Source organism: Aythya marila (assembly GCF_965140915.1).
Source record: "Aythya marila genome assembly, chromosome: 6".
Taxonomy (NCBI): Eukaryota; Metazoa; Chordata; class Aves; order Anseriformes; family Anatidae; genus Aythya; species Aythya marila.
The window spans coordinates 20,776,519-20,792,518 of NC_139047.1; the positions used below are offsets into that span (position 1 = coordinate 20,776,519).

Genomic DNA, 16,000 nt, shown 5'->3' on the forward strand with positions numbered 1-16,000 from the left:
GTTCTTAGCTGGATGTAAGAACACTTGTCTAAGACTGAAAGAGTTCCAGGGAGATTTGGGTGACAGTAAAATGGTTGATTCTGTTGCATGAAAATATACTGAACATAATATAAAATATTTAATTTTTAAATGTTGAAATTTTAAGTACTAGTGACTACTCTCAGTCTCATATTCTTCTAGGAACTTTGTATATATATACATGCATAAACACATATCTTTGTGTACATTTACTTTAAAGCTCCATATGAATAATCATTGTATCAGCTTCCAGTTCTCCATATATACAAAAGAATATATTGGGTCTTTTTAATAAATGAGTGCAGTTTGTAGAATTTCCAGCTGAAATAACATATACTTATTTATAATTAAATTCATTTCCTTCCTTCCTTCCTTCCTTCCTTCCTTCCTTCCTTCCTTCCTTCCTTCCTTCCTTCCTTCCTTCCTTCCTTCCTTCCTTCCTTCCTTCCTTCCTTCCTTTCTCTCTCTCTCTCTCTCTCTCTCTGCCTCTCTCTCTTACTTTTTTTCTTATTACATCTAGTATCCTCTTCATTAATATTTTGAACCCTTGATTAATATTATCCCCTTATAATATTTTGTAGGTAGAAGATCAACCTAAGTATGAGGACAACTTGTACATGTATCTTTATTTTGTCATCTTTATCATATTTGGATCATTCTTTACCTTGAATCTTTTCATTGGTGTCATTATAGACAACTTCAACCAACAAAAAAAGAAGATAAGTATTTAAAATGTTTCCATACTGCTATAAAATATTAATTGTAATTAATTAATATCTTATTCATATAAGGCCAAGAAAAATCAAAAGTTATTTCAGGTCTTTGAATAAAAATCTTTTTTTTAACATAATCCTTGTTAAATATGTGGACGTGATTTTGACCTTTTCATTACAGCATTTTGACATGCAAAGAGGGACAAATCATGAGTCTGTTCACAAGTTCACAAGTTTGTTCACAAGTCTGTTCAGTTGTGAAGTAAAGAATTCTTTTTGTGTGTGAAAATATTCTTCAGTTTCTTAAAAGAGCCATGAACACATCTGGGGCCACAGCAATATTTTCTATCAAGAATAGTAGGCTTTGGGCTTCGATAACCACTTTAGCAGACAGTGACTTTGACACTGTTTCTATATGACTTAGTTCAGATTCATTAATAGGCACAAGTTACATTATACTGGAATTCAGTCAGTTGTTCATCAGCATTTGCATCTGCAAACAAAGGTTAATTTGAACTAGTCAAGGTTCCAGCAATTGTTTTTTGTTTGTTTGTTAATTAAAAAATTTTTATAGCATGATTTCAGTTACTTTTCTGAAGTTTACATCAACAAAGATTTCTGCTATCATTAAAGCCATCATATTTGACCCATACAATCTATCCCTTGACACAACATAAGCCTCAAATTTACCCCAGTTTTAGACCTGTCTATCTGTAACTCAAAGTCAATCTAAAGTTTAGGACATGTAAGACACCTGTGCACTAAAATCCTAATCAGCAACCTATTTAACAGCATTGGTACAGTAAGAACCGTTTTAGCCATGTCAGCAAAAATGAACATGAATGACTGGAAAAACTTGGCTATCAGTCTAACAAGGTAGCAGGAAAGGTTTCTTGTATGTGGTAGTAATGCTCATTATGTGAACCATTAATGACTAAAAAAAAATAACTTGGTAGACAAATAAAATAGAAATGTAATATTAAATTACAGAGGAACATACTGTAGTTAAATGCTGAATGTGTGAACATGACAGTAATTAGTTTTGGTATTATATCTTTACTTTGGAGGTCAGGATATATTTATGACAGAAGAACAGAAGAAATATTACAATGCAATGAAAAAACTGGGATCCAAAAAACCACAGAAACCTATACCAAGGCCAGTGGTAAGAGTGATTTGACAATGAGGTTATATGCCTGGAAATAATTATTTTTTGTTATTGTTTTCTTATAAAGTAGAATTTCTCTCTCTCTCTCTTTTTTTTTTTTTTTTTTTTTAATTGAATGGATAGATCTTTCATATTTCATTAAAAAACATACACTGAAATATGAAGTTTATAGAAAGGTTATTGTGATAAATTTCACAGTACAATGCCTGAGTCCTAGAAAAGTTTCCTTAATTGGATAATTAAGCAGGTTGTGTTTCCCATGGATAAACCCTTTTCTGTTTTTCTTCTCCAAGAGGCTTTGTAGGAAATGGGGATGTACTGGCATCTGCTGAAGACAGAAGGGGGCAGTGGTCATCTAACGTGAAGAGAAAGATACAGATAATCTCACAGAATAAAAGACTGACCTGGAGAGTCCAGGATAAAATAGAATAAGTTTGTCTCTAAGATGAGAAATCACTGTTATTTCCTGAAATTCTACAGTGTTTGGAAAGGAATATTTGTTGCACCTTGCTCACCAGGTAGTGAACTCTCTAAGGAGAGGCATATACCATGAACAATTAGCTAAGTAGTAAAGGAAAACAGGGATATTGCTGTCATGGAGTGTTTGAGACATGCAACTTCAGCTGTCCAACAATCTTACCTAGAACAATGAGTTTAAGGAAGAAGCAGACACCTTGAGGGGTCAATACTCCAAAGCCACCTAAGAATGAGAAAATGAGTTTCTGTTTGGTTGGTATTCTGGCCTGGTATCAAGTTACACAACTTTTTATACCAATAATATCACTTTTGCTATAATGCTATTGCTATTATTGTTTCAGTGTTTCTCTTCCCATTCCTTCAGTCAACAGTGGTACACTTCCTGATTTGCTCTAACAGGTTGAGACAAAAAGCAGAACAGGCTAAGTGGAAATGAACAGATCTTGCTCTGCACCCCTAAAACCTTGCATGGACTTGCTCTCCCATTTGGCACTTTTAAAAGCAAATATTTTCAGAGTATAAGAAGTATTCTGTTTTTGTTTTTGCAGAACAAATTCCAAGGCATGGTCTTTGATTTTGTAACCAAACAAGTATTTGACATCAGCATCATGATACTTATCTGCCTTAACATGGTCACAATGATGGTGGAAACAGATGACCAGAGCAAAGAAATGGAAACAATTTTATCCCGGATTAACCTCGTGTTCATTGTCCTTTTCACTGGAGAATTTGTGCTGAAATTGATTTCACTTCGCCATTACTACTTCACTATAGGCTGGAATATTTTTGATTTTGTGGTTGTAATTCTCTCCATAGTAGGTAAGAGCAACCCCCTTTCAAGAAAAAACTAGTGGAAGGAAAAGGGAACACCTTTTTCAAGAATGTGAATTTTTCTGTTTTTCATACAACTTGATTCGGATCTTCATAGTTTATAGGATGAAATACATTAAATTTTTCATATAAGATTTTTATTGCTCCCATTAGGTTCACTTGCCATCTTCAAAATCAAGGGTCATAAAGGATCTATTTAGCACATTAAATTAACACATGCAAATGTACACAGAAATTTCTGGTGGTATACACTAACCACAGATTTGCTTTCATTAGTAGAACTGAAGAGTCTGTGAAGGTGGAGGGATTTTTACTTGCTTTTTCTAACTAAGGTCTCAGTGAACATTCAGATTTCTGTCAGCTAAAAACTGACTCTCCAATGTGCAAATTAGTCATGACAAAACTAGTCATAAAGACTTTATGATATGATGTACCTGAGAGAGCTTTGACTGAATACAGTGCATACCCCCAGGTTAAAAAAAAAAAAAAAAGAGCATAAATTAAGCCATGAAAGAAAGGAGTAGGTTCATCTTCAGAACTGATTATACCTAAGACAGAAAATTCACTTTCCAGGCTTTTTAGGCAAAACTGAAACTTAGACAGACACTAACAACCCCCTTGCCACAAGTAGATTCCTTCCTTTTACTTAATTGCCTTTGTCTCCTGGATAGGACAAACATGCTTTAAAGTAGCTTTTTTTTTTTTTTTCCTCTAGGTATGTTCTTAGCTGAGATGATTGAGAAATATTTTGTGTCCCCCACTTTGTTCCGAGTCATCCGACTTGCCAGAATAGGTCGAATCCTGCGTCTCATTAAAGGTGCTAAGGGAATCCGCACTCTGCTCTTTGCTTTGATGATGTCTCTTCCTGCTTTGTTCAACATTGGCCTGCTGCTGTTCCTGGTCATGTTTATCTATGCGATATTTGGCATGTCCAACTTTGCCTATGTTAAGAGGGAAGTTGGGATTGATGACATGTTCAACTTTGAAACATTTGGCAACAGCATGATCTGCCTATTTCAAATCACCACATCTGCTGGCTGGGATGGTTTGTTAGCCCCAATTCTGAACAGTGGGGAGCCGGACTGTGACCCTCACAAAGATCATCCGGGGAGCTCTGTTAAAGGAGACTGCGGCAACCCTTCCGTTGGGATTTTCTTCTTTGTCAGCTACATCATCATATCCTTTCTGGTAGTGGTGAACATGTACATTGCTGTGATTCTGGAGAACTTCAGTGTTGCTACTGAGGAAAGTGCTGAGCCTCTGAGTGAGGATGACTTTGAGATGTTCTATGAAGTCTGGGAGAAGTTTGATCCAGATGCAACACAATTCATAGAATACAGTAAACTATCAGATTTTGCAGCTTCATTAGATCCTCCTCTTCTCATAGCAAAACCAAACAAAGTCCAGCTTATTGCAATGGATCTGCCCATGGTAAGCGGTGACAGAATTCACTGCCTTGACATCTTGTTTGCTTTCACAAAGCGTGTCCTGGGGGAAAGTGGGGAGATGGATGCCCTCAGAATCCAGATGGAAGATCGTTTTATGGCAGCCAATCCTTCTAAAGTCTCCTATGAACCAATCACAACAACATTAAAGCGGAAGCAGGAGGAGGTATCTGCTCTCATTATTCAGCGTGCTTACAGACGTCACCTTTTAAGGCAAAATGTTAAAAAGGTGTCTAGTATATATAACAGAAATAAAAACAAAGAAGGAGATGGACCAGTTATAAAAGAGATAATTATTGATAAACTAAATGGGAACTCCACTCCAGAAAAAACAGATGAGAGCTCCTCTACAACTTCCCCACCGTCCTATGACAGTGTAACAAAGCCAGAGAAAGAAAAATATGAAAAAGACAAAGCAGAAAAGGACTACAAAGGTAAAGACGTCAGGGAAAATAAAAAAATAAAAATGTAAAAATTCTGCTTGTGGGACAACTTGTTTACAGTCTGAGAATGAAGTGTCAACTGGACTCCTGCTGGAGGTTTATGCCAAACTGACAGTTTTTACATATATGCGTGTGTGTGCGTGTGCGCGCGTGTGTGTATATCTACATTAAATATATATATATATACTTAAGGTCAGTGCCTATAACAAAACAGTAAACCTTCATCATCAAACTGTGACTCTGCAAATCAGGGTAACAAACTTGACAAGAGGTTACTGTTTTCACTACAGCTGACACTGCTAAGAATGAGAGACAAAGTTGCTCCACGGAGAACGGGGAGCTTGAAATGCGTGCAAAGCTATACATTTTTGTGTTTCATGTACTGCAAAACATGTAGAACAGTACTTCTATTCACTGTTTGTAACTCAACTGCTACATTTGTCATATTTTTACAGAACTGGTATTAGTGTATCATTTTTTTAATTCACAGGTTGTTTACTATTATATGTGACTATTTTTGTAAATGGGTTTTATGTTGGGGAAAGAGATATGAGGACCAGGTGTTCTATTCTCAGATTCTCTATAATGTACAGACAGAAGTGATTTGCATAGGCATGTTGCACTCATCAATCATGCCCAAATAAAAATATGACATTGCACAAAGCTAAAGATTTTAATAACTTCCATGTTTCAGGGTTGCTTTTTTAATTTGAGGCATTCTTACTACTCATATGTCTGCATCCAGATTATGTGTATCCACATTAATGTGCCTGGAAAGTCTCCTCTAAATTACAGGAATTTGCAATGACTTAGTTTTATGCAAATCATAAAGCATGAACAAGTTCTTGTGTTAAAATACTCACAGCTTAAAAAATATACTGTTTAGTTTCTGCACTAGAAAAAAAAGCTTCAGCAAAATATACCTGGAAGTTCTTTTATTTTCTTTCAACAGTTCACGTCTTTTTCCTGGATTATTCTTTAGTTACTGTGTTCTCTCATTAAGGCCAACATCCAATGAATTAATAAAATACACTTTGCTATGTAAATATTAATGGCATACTGCCATGCACATTTGACCATAGAATTAAATGGTTTTGCCACATTGAATTGCATCAGATATGTACAGCAGTGTGGGTAATTTGCAAGAGCTCAACAGGACATTTTATATTCTGTGTCATTATAGATAGTTTGGAGAGTACCACTGATGCATGTCAATGCTTTTGCTGCTGTATCTTGCTCCTTCCGCTGTCCACTGTCTCCACTACAGGAAGCCATGTATCAGTGGTAAAGTGAATCAAGTTGTCCAACCAGACCTCATTCTTTCAAATCATTAAGCAATAGTTTGCAGCTATTAATGAGCCTCTTTAGTTTTGCATTTTCAATTTGAAGTGGCTACTATATGGTGGAGAATCAGACTGTAAAGGCCCAATTGCAAACTGTTTAACCTGTTGAAAATGTGGTTAGTATATATAAATATTGTAAAGATATACCATTTGGCAACAGTTTTGTATATAAGAAGAGTGTCTTCAAGTTTAGATCGCTGTTTCTTATATTTCTTTCCTCATTCACTTGGCTTACTTTCTAACCACATTAATTTCAAACTGAAATCATCACACTATAAGAAAAGAAGTATTTGTAGACTATATTGTTTTAATATATTTGCATATATTTCAATGTGAAGTAAATTGTGTAAATCTGGAACCAAGCTTATTGTTTCCAAATAGTTATATCTGGTAACTGGACATAGCAAGGAAAGAATTAGGGAAATGTGTGAATTTCTAGCACTGTTTGCATCAGAAGTTCCAAGATAGTCTCATTGTTCATGAAATCCTTGCTATTTTGCAGTGTCTGTTTACATAGACAATTATTCTTTTTGAATCATGCTGCACTAGACTTGTACAAATAGGACCCACAGTATTTCCCAAGAACAAAATGGCACATTTGTATAATCAAGGACATCAGGACACTGTGTTTCATACACAAGCTAACATTAAATGTAGGATCTTTCTTTTACTAATGCTTTTGACTTGTAATGTGTTGGTGAAATGCATGCAGGAAATTGATATTACCATAAACAACATAAACAATATTACAAATGAGCCAAAAAAATAAAGATTTCATTTTTTATTGTATTTTCATTGTATTTATTTTTCTTTGTCTCTATCCTTCTGTTGGTTGAAAGATGAAAGCTGGCTTTGTTACTAATAAAAAATTCTTCCCCTGTCATTAGAGCTAAATAACTTATTTTCAAAACATTAACTTTTTCCATATTTTTTTTTCATGTAAAAAATCAGATAACTTTAACAACACCCCTTTTACCATTTATTCCTAATACTTTGTCACTGACAGTGTCTGGGTATTTTAACACAGGACATCTACACATTCTGCTCCAAGAGCCTTTCTGTCAGACCTCATGAACTCTTCCAAACAATAGGGCACTGCTCTGTATCTGAGGTATTGTTTTAGTGTGCCATGGTGCTGCTACCAAAGCTGCCTACGCTTTTTGAGCAGTAAACATGCATACATACTTTCTAACATAGTTCCTCTGTTGGGTCCTGCATAACATTCAGCCAAGAGTTCACCTCAAATTGATAAAAAATTGTTTTACTTGAGCAGTGATTCCTTTTATTTCAGTAATTCTGAAAAGCAATAAATACAATGTCTAGATGGCCACACAAGAAAGGGACAGTATTGAAACTCAGCTATGTTAAAAAGTAATCATAATACCTGGATACTACGCAATAGCTCTTAAGTAATAAACTCAATAAGTATTCAGAGCTCTTCTACTTCTTTGGCCCGCCTGTCCCTGACTACTAATCTACTTATTATTGCATTTTACTCACACCTATTCATATTATCTGTTCAGAACAACCTATAAAATGTACAGAATGGCAAGTGGTCTGAGGAATGACAGTTCATTCATTTTCAGGAGCCTATACTCAGCTTTATTACCACTTTATGCAGGAAAACATTGTCAATGCTTTCAACCTGGACCAGTGGGAATGGCTGAGGGTCTTGGTTTAACCTGGGCTAGAACTCATCTGGCTTTGTTCTGAGGACACATATGTCCTCCTAACTGCCTGGTGCTGCTTCTGTGAACTTTTTCTTCCTGAAAGTAATTTCTTTTTCCACAGAAATCAATATACAGGTTGTATCATTTAAATCTCACACTACACACACCTATGTTTCCAGAACATTTGAAAAGAAAAATCACTTCAAGTAACTTGTTTTATACTACTGGGCCAGACTGTAGAGACAGTTATCCCAGTCAAGGATGTTTTTTTATGCCCACCACATTGTGCTTGAGGTCCTCTCCACAGTTTCCAGTCAGCAGAGGATCCCTTATTGGCAACTAAAATCTTTGTTGTATGACTGTACTGATTCATGTCCATAAACAGCTGAATTTTCAAGGTGTACAATCACAGACAAAATGCCTTCTACTATGTATTAAACCTTTTATCTGTCACCTACTGCCAAAATGAGAGTATTAGTAATGATGACGGTAGAGTCAGGTCACTCTCACAGTGTATGTTCATTACTTGCTGCTTTTCTTTAATGAGTTTTTAGATTAAAAAATTTCCACGTGAATGCTCAGAAAAGAGACATAGCTTTATTCAGTACATTTCAAATTAATTCACAGGACAGCACAGCTTAATGCTGTTCCCAAGAAAATGTTCCCAGAAGTCCTTGTGCCTCACACAAGCTAATGCAGTGCACATGTTAGTACTGCTGTCATAAAAGAGTAATGAGCTTGCAGAATTAACTGAAGCAAATTCAGCGCTCAAGTATTATCAAGGAATGCTCAGGGTGCAGCGGCAAAAACAAACAAATAACAAGAGCATTTCCTCCAAGAAGAAGTAGATTAACCCCAAAATAGAAAGGAGGGACTGCCATTATGGCAAATCGTGATAACCAGAAGCCAAATGCATTTATTGTGAAATTCATTCATCCATTAATGAAGTTGTGAGTACTCTGCACTTCTTAGAACTCAATATGAATTGCATACGGTACTTGTAATTATTTAAATATATATATAAACCAATTATTTAGAAGGTAAAATTATGATGGGAATTAATAGAATCAAGAAAGCCCTTGCTCAGAGGGCCTACCTCCAGTATATGACTTGTTATACAATTGTTATTGCTACGTGAATTGTTACAATTGTGTGAATATTTTTGCACTGAAATTTCCAGCTCTCTTGAAGTGCCATTTGTTGCAATGTTTATGTTCATTTCTTTAGTTCTTCATCTAAACAGATAAATTTGAAAAATTGCAAAGAAATCTGAGCAGGAAGAAAAATCACCTAATTAACAAGAGAAATTCATTCTTAAAATACATTTTCAATATTTTCTATTCATTGCCTCTGAGGAATGTTTGCTCGTCCGGTCAGAAAAGAGAAGTTACACCATGTGACCAAGGCTGAAAACCACAGAAATAATTCATTATAAATAGACAAAGCAAATAGTAACCACAGGTCATTAGTCATTTGTTCAGATTACTAAGCTAGTTTTATTGGATGTTTTCTAAAAGATCATTATTAGTTCACATACAATTTAGTAACAAGAAAGGATAAGGTAAAGGGGGATAGTGAAGTGCTTTGATCTGTTTCCACTAAACACCACAGAGCAGGGACATGCTCTGTCTTTGTAATGCCGTGCACATTCTCCATCACTTTACAAATTAAAAACTTGACCCTCTTAGAAGAAAATATGCTGCAACATGAGCCTCAGCTAAGCTAGAAAAATAAATTGTACTGCAGTAGCCTAAGTAAACTGAAGCCAATTACCATCTCTTGGGAGAGCAGACAAATCACATGCATCTCTGCAGCAAGTGCTATGTTTGATGCATACAAGAAAAGACATATCATGAACAATTTATAGCAGTAAAGCAGGCATCCGTTCCCAAACATTCTACACTTCAAGTACATTTCCTGTATAACAAAAGCCATGTAATGTTTTTCTCAAAACCTACGGTCAGTGGAAAGGGGAAAAATGGAATCAACCTTGAGAGATATTCTTTGTTCTTATAGGAAAAAAAAAAAAAAAAAAAAAAAAAAAATTGCATTTACTAGCCCTTAGATAGCTTTGTAGTTGTTTTGTTTTGTTTTGTTTATATAGGGCTTATAGTTTTATATATATATATATATAAGCCTCAGATGAATTTCAGTATCAGAGAGTTATTTACTTTTCATTCTAAAACTCTTACAGCCCGTACCTGGATCATACACCCCTGCCCCACCAATGTAAAAATGTTGGATTTGCTATCAGAGTGCATGGCCCCAGGTATGTGCTTAGAGCAAAGCACAAGCAAAATAGAGTCTTAATGAGTGAAATCGGCCATCCTAAATCAAAGTGGGTCATGCAATTTTTCCCTCTGTCTAAGGCAGTGATATGCAATCCAGCAAACCAAAAGAAGCATTTTAGCAACGTGCCATATAATAGCAAGTATATTCAAAGATAACATGCACATACTTTTTAATTATGCCTTACAAAGACCATAAGTGATTACATTATGAGTTTCTTTCCCAGAGAACTAGAACTGATTGAGTTCAACAGCCACAAAAATTACACTTATTCCATTTTTTTCTCTTGTTGCTGTTACAGGGGGATGACAGTGATGGGTCTAATTTTACAACTCTGCAGGAAGCTCAGTTTGGGTATACACTTCAGAGATCCCAGCTCTGATCTAAGGAAGGAAATTGATTGACCTAGAAAAAATAACAGCTTCTTGTCTCTGCTGAACACTAAAGGCCTCATCCTACCTCTTCATGCAAATAAGAGAAGGATATGAGAAGCATGTGAAAGTATGCACTGAGAAAGCTGTATAAATTCTCTTTTAACTAAGAAATATTAAATGAAACATGGAAGCACAAAAAAATACAGAAGAAAAAAGGGTTGGTAGCTTTAATTGGCAGAGTTAGATCTAACATGTGGGATGCATATCATAGGTAACATTTATTCTTTGGATGGGATTTTGCAATTTGCAACTCCAGGCACCAGGGAACAGCACATTCTTTTAAAACTCTGAAAGTGACAGGGGACAAAACTGGCATAGCATATGCTACTTTCATGAATGTGTGCTGTGTAGAAAGGATGTTACTAACATCTCCCATCTGCACCAGGCACATCCTTAATTCATGTGTTGTAGAGTTTCTGCAGAAATGAGGACATGCAATGACTTTATTTTACTGTTATTATCTTTGCTTCATAATGCAGCATTTTAACCCAAAGTCTGCATTTTTAAATGTGTAGTTTACATGTATATTTTCGGTTATATGTTTTAAGACATAAGAACCTGTAACTGCTCCATTTAGCACACTTCCCACCCCCAAAATGAGAACAAATTATCTGGTTCAGCCAAGTTGTGCAGTAGGAAATGAGAAAGAGCAGCAGTGGTACTTAAATTACCTGCATACCCTGCCCAGGCCCTCTGGGCTCCTGGTTTGCAGATCTTTGGGAGTTCCAAATGGGGACATAAAGCAACATCCCACTTGAGACAGATATAGGAATATATACTGAATGCAAAAACCCTTAAGAGGCCCCCACTGGATGGCCCTATAGAAGAATTCTCAGTTTCCAGACTCAGCATGTTTATAATTATAGTCCATTTGCATACCATGAGCTGAGTTCAGCAGAACTCTGACACTGACACTTTGTATCTCTTAATGAATGACATACAAGAAAAAGTCCTAAAACTCAGCAGGTACCTAAAATATGAAGCTCCCCATTCTTTTACCAGTTGTAGAATACTTGCTTAGAACAAGTATTGTTTTTCAGCTGGGTGATTTACACTATTTAACTGTAAATAGAGCAGGCAGGGCAATTTGGTGGCTGTGCTAGTAACTTTTCAAAGTGATTTTGCAAGCCTGTATTTCTTGTTCTAGCCATTCTTCTTTTACACATATGGTATGCAATATACAAGGATGCTGCTTGTTGTAGTTCATACTAGCATATATAACAACTGACAATTTTGGAAGAGGATGTAGTTTGCCAGTATGGCTGCTTCCAATTCAGTGTTCTGCAGAATTCGCCTAGCAGAAGATAGAGATTGTAAATATTTTACACTAAAATGATATTTCTGTATTTTCTAGGTCACTGCTGCTTGCTGTTCCCAAACCATTAGGAGCAAACTGCATACTGAAGGAACTGCTGCATTTGGAGTACAGAGGAGACCGACTGCTGTCTGCAGCTCACTGCTGCCACATTCCTCCCCAGCACTGAAAACATCTACCTGGCCTCCCACCTTGGGAAGCTGAGGTCCAGGTGCTAACTCTCATTCACTCACCACAGGGACTTAGAGAAAAACTTCAGAGAAAAACCAACAAGAGACTTTTATTCCATTTAGCCAACTCTTTCTAATCAATCCTCCATTGAAATGCCAGGGTTCCTTCCCATCTTTACTCTTCTCTTGCACTGTATTCTGTCTGCCCTCGTTAGGAAATCTGAGTTAAGGAGCCCTTCCTGATGTCTGCATACAGCATTCCTGGCCGAACTCCAGGCTGAGCACTCCAACACTGAATAGTATTAGTAATATCACAAATTTGTAACTTTTTCTGCAACGTGGCCTCACCAAGTTTTACATGTTTTACACCCAGAGTGGTATCTGCATGGTCCTTAAAGTAAAGTTTCAGTCACGTGAACGACAACAAAACCCATCCCTTCTGAACTACAAGGCCAGCCTTCATTTTAGTTTTCATTTTACTTGCTCTGACCCTTTAGGTCTGACAGTTCTTTGCCATTTTTCAGCTTCTATTATTTAACTCTTTTACACCCCTTCCAAATTCCTTTTTACTCACAGGCATCACTTCCTGCAGCAGCAGAGGACTACCTGCACTGCTGCAAAGGGTGCCATGCTAGTGGGAAGTGTTGGGAAGAGCAGCACTGAAATGACAAGTACCTGCAGCAATGGCAGCCTCAGCTGTGGTCTTGGTCCTTCTCAGAAGTTTAAACAAGGTCAGGCCAAAGAGGAGCGTGTAGACAGAAAATACCAGTAACCCACTAGGTGGCACTTTTTGAGCTTCTTGAAACCAAAGCCAAAGATGATGCAATCTCATTTTTCAGATATGACATCAACAAGGTCAAACTACATTTAATCACTGAAAATGCTATTAGACCCTTTTCACACAGAGACAGCTGGATGTCTGTGTATGCTAGGTACGTGCCTAAATTCCTGGGACATACCGAGGGGAGTCAAAGAGCTAATGGACTTTTTCCCATTTATTCTTACCAAGAGTTCCCAGCACAGCATGCCTGTGCTTTCTCAAGAGATACACTCACAGCCACAGTGTCATCCCCTTCCCATTCAAGCTACTGTCCTAGCTGCTGCCTGTTAACCTGCTCTCACCTCAGGACAGGTATGTTTGTACTTATGAATTGCCTCACTCTGGAAATCCCTATGGCCAATACAATGCAGAAGCTCAGACCTTTTTTCTAATCCGTGCAATGATTTTAAATGATGTGAGCAGCCGCTGCTGCGCTGTCTGCAGTATTCTCCCTGATTTCTGCATTTCAGGGAGCACGCATTCATGTGACCGGGTAGGCATGTAAATCGAGTACAACCCATACAAAAGACCCCACAGCCAGAAGGAGTCTATCTCGATGCCCTTCCCCCCATTCAGGAATTGCTACCATCTTACAAGAACCCTCCCTAAGGGCTGCATGTAGCCATGGTGACAGGACATCACCACCTGTCTGCCCCTGCAATGGAGGCGACGAGCCAGAATCCAAAGCTTTGTTTTCCTCTCGCTGAACGCATACAGCACATTTTCAAAGAACCTGATCATAACAGAAACCAAGGAAGAGGAAAACAGGGTTCAAAGTAAAAAATCTGAAGGAAGTTCCAGATTTATTAATAAAGACTTATAAAATGAAACAGTGAAACAGTGGCTTGGAAATTTAGCTGAGTGAATGTTTCAAATTTTTCAAAAACCGTTTTGAACATAAAAGGGCTGCTTTATATCCAAGAAATCTAGAATACAGGCATTATAGAAATAGATTTTACAAAGGGCTGCAATTGTTACTATACATTGCTTTTATTCCAGTAGAAGTGCACAGATTATTGAATGGTATCTCTCTGCAGTTAAGGCAGTCCAGGTTAAAGCATTTTGCCAGTTTATGAGACTCAAAAGAGGTGACCGAAAATCACAGAGAAACTGGCTACTTGGTACTGCTCAAGTGAAGGGAAAAAATAAACACTATAAATAATGAAAATAAGTAGGCTGAATGCACCTCAGTACAGACAGGAGACAGCTTAAACAGAATGGGAGCAGAGAACTTCCTCCTTCTTAACCTGTATATTTAGTCTATGCCTCTCCTTATGTGTGCATTGTGAGACTTCGCAGCACACTTTGTAGCTGTCAGATGTGGGTGCATGTCTCTACCTTATTGTGACCTTACACTAGACAAGACACAATGAATATTTCTTCTCTCTTCTCCCCATCCCATCTGGTTTCCCCAGGAAAGAGATGCAGGCTGGTAGGGATTTTCAGTGTTCAACAGGTCACAAGAAATACGCATTAGGAGACTCGGGATGGATGAATTCTCCCTGTCTCGTGGTTTAGAACCATCATCAGAGGCAATACACAGATTTTACAGAGGTTGTGCTGCAGAATTGGGTTGGTTCTCCATTTCAGTGGGAAGGAGCTAGCTACATAACTCCTGGAGATCCCACAGATCCTTTCACATTTGCTGGCTTTTCCAATCAGAGCGGAAGATGTTCCTCCATCCGTGCTATACCTCTTTTAAAAAGTAAAAAATATTACTGATATATCTTCTAAATAGTACATAAGACAAAGAGTCTTGATGTAATCAGGTGCTCTCAGATACAGTATTAATTCAGTTTTGACTAGGCCTTACCACTGACCAGGGGTGAGGTGCTTATGTACTCTGCCTGTAGGTGCTCTTTCCAACAAATACCTATTTAAAAGCCAGACAGAGGCTTCCTGGCTTCAGTAAAACATTACGGTTTCATGTCTAAAAACAAAATTCAGCAAATGGTGAAGGTCACGTATGCTAAAGTTAATCTGCCATCTTGTGGGTATATACAACAGTACACTGCTTTTTAATATCTACTACACAATTTATTACTGATAAACTAGTATCTCATTTTTGTATATTAACTGTCCATATATTAAGAATAAACAATAAAAGATTTCTGAATGAAAAATGTGCAACACTGAACCTGAATGACCTATAGGAATACTAATGAAGAACAGTAGGAAATGGTTGCATATATAGAATCATCAGAATTAAAAGATGTCAGTATGTTGCTCCAAACAAGCAAATGCTATTAAAAAAAAAAAAAAAACACACACACAAAAAAAAAAAACCCACAAAAACAAACAAAAAAAAACCAACAACAACAAAAAAAAAAAACACCTCTCCCTAAATTGATTATCTGGGACATATATTCAGTCAGAGAGAAAAAAAAAATCTACAGAGCTTTTGACTGTTTACTCAAAGTTAACAATCCTGGCAGTAAATAGGCAAGAAGCCATAGAAGACCTAAAGCTTTTTTGTTGGAGTCATTTGAATGACTCCAGCTGGATGCAAAAGCTGTATCATGGGGAAAACATGAACAGCAGAGATCATTTTGGTCACTTGTCACCTCCAGTGTAGCTGGTTGGGTGTGGCAGAGAAAAATGGGACAATATACCAATATGCTTGATTTAATGTTGACATTAAATATTTTCATGGCAGATTAGCCTGATAGTCTGTTGAGTCAAAATTCTAGTCAAAGAATGTCTTTTTCCACTTCTAGAAATAAAGTACTATAGGAAATATGCTAATTTAGATATGACAGAAAAAAGGAAAAAAAAGTTTAATTTTATAAATTATTTTGTATAGATTAGATCTATGCATCTAGATTATTTCTACTACATTTCATGAGAGTTGTATCAGTTCTATC

The 16,000-nt window shown here is 36.9% G+C and overlaps 1 protein-coding gene across 18 annotated transcripts in view; it reads left to right on the plus strand.

Annotated features, from left to right (window-relative positions):
* The window catches only part of LOC309879842 (sodium channel protein type 2 subunit alpha), a gene marked incomplete at its 5' end in the record, with an annotated part of 54,902 nt that extends 49,682 nt beyond the window's left edge, over window positions 1-5,220 (plus strand). For 16 of the 18 annotated variants that reach the window (XM_082764086.1, XM_082764078.1, XM_082764089.1 and 13 more), the window contains 4 exons: window positions 600-741; window positions 1,772-1,896; window positions 2,925-3,195; window positions 3,923-5,220. In XM_082764086.1, the coding sequence (XP_082620212.1) occupies window positions 600-741; window positions 1,772-1,896; window positions 2,925-3,195; window positions 3,923-5,124 (1,740 nt within the window). In that variant the 3' untranslated portion in view covers window positions 5,125-5,220. The remainder of the gene's footprint in view (window positions 1-599; window positions 742-1,771; window positions 1,897-2,924; window positions 3,196-3,922) is intronic. The other 2 variants (XM_082764090.1, XM_082764093.1) reach the window with 1 other exon arrangement.
* Window positions 5,221-16,000: the final 10,780 nt, after the last annotated feature.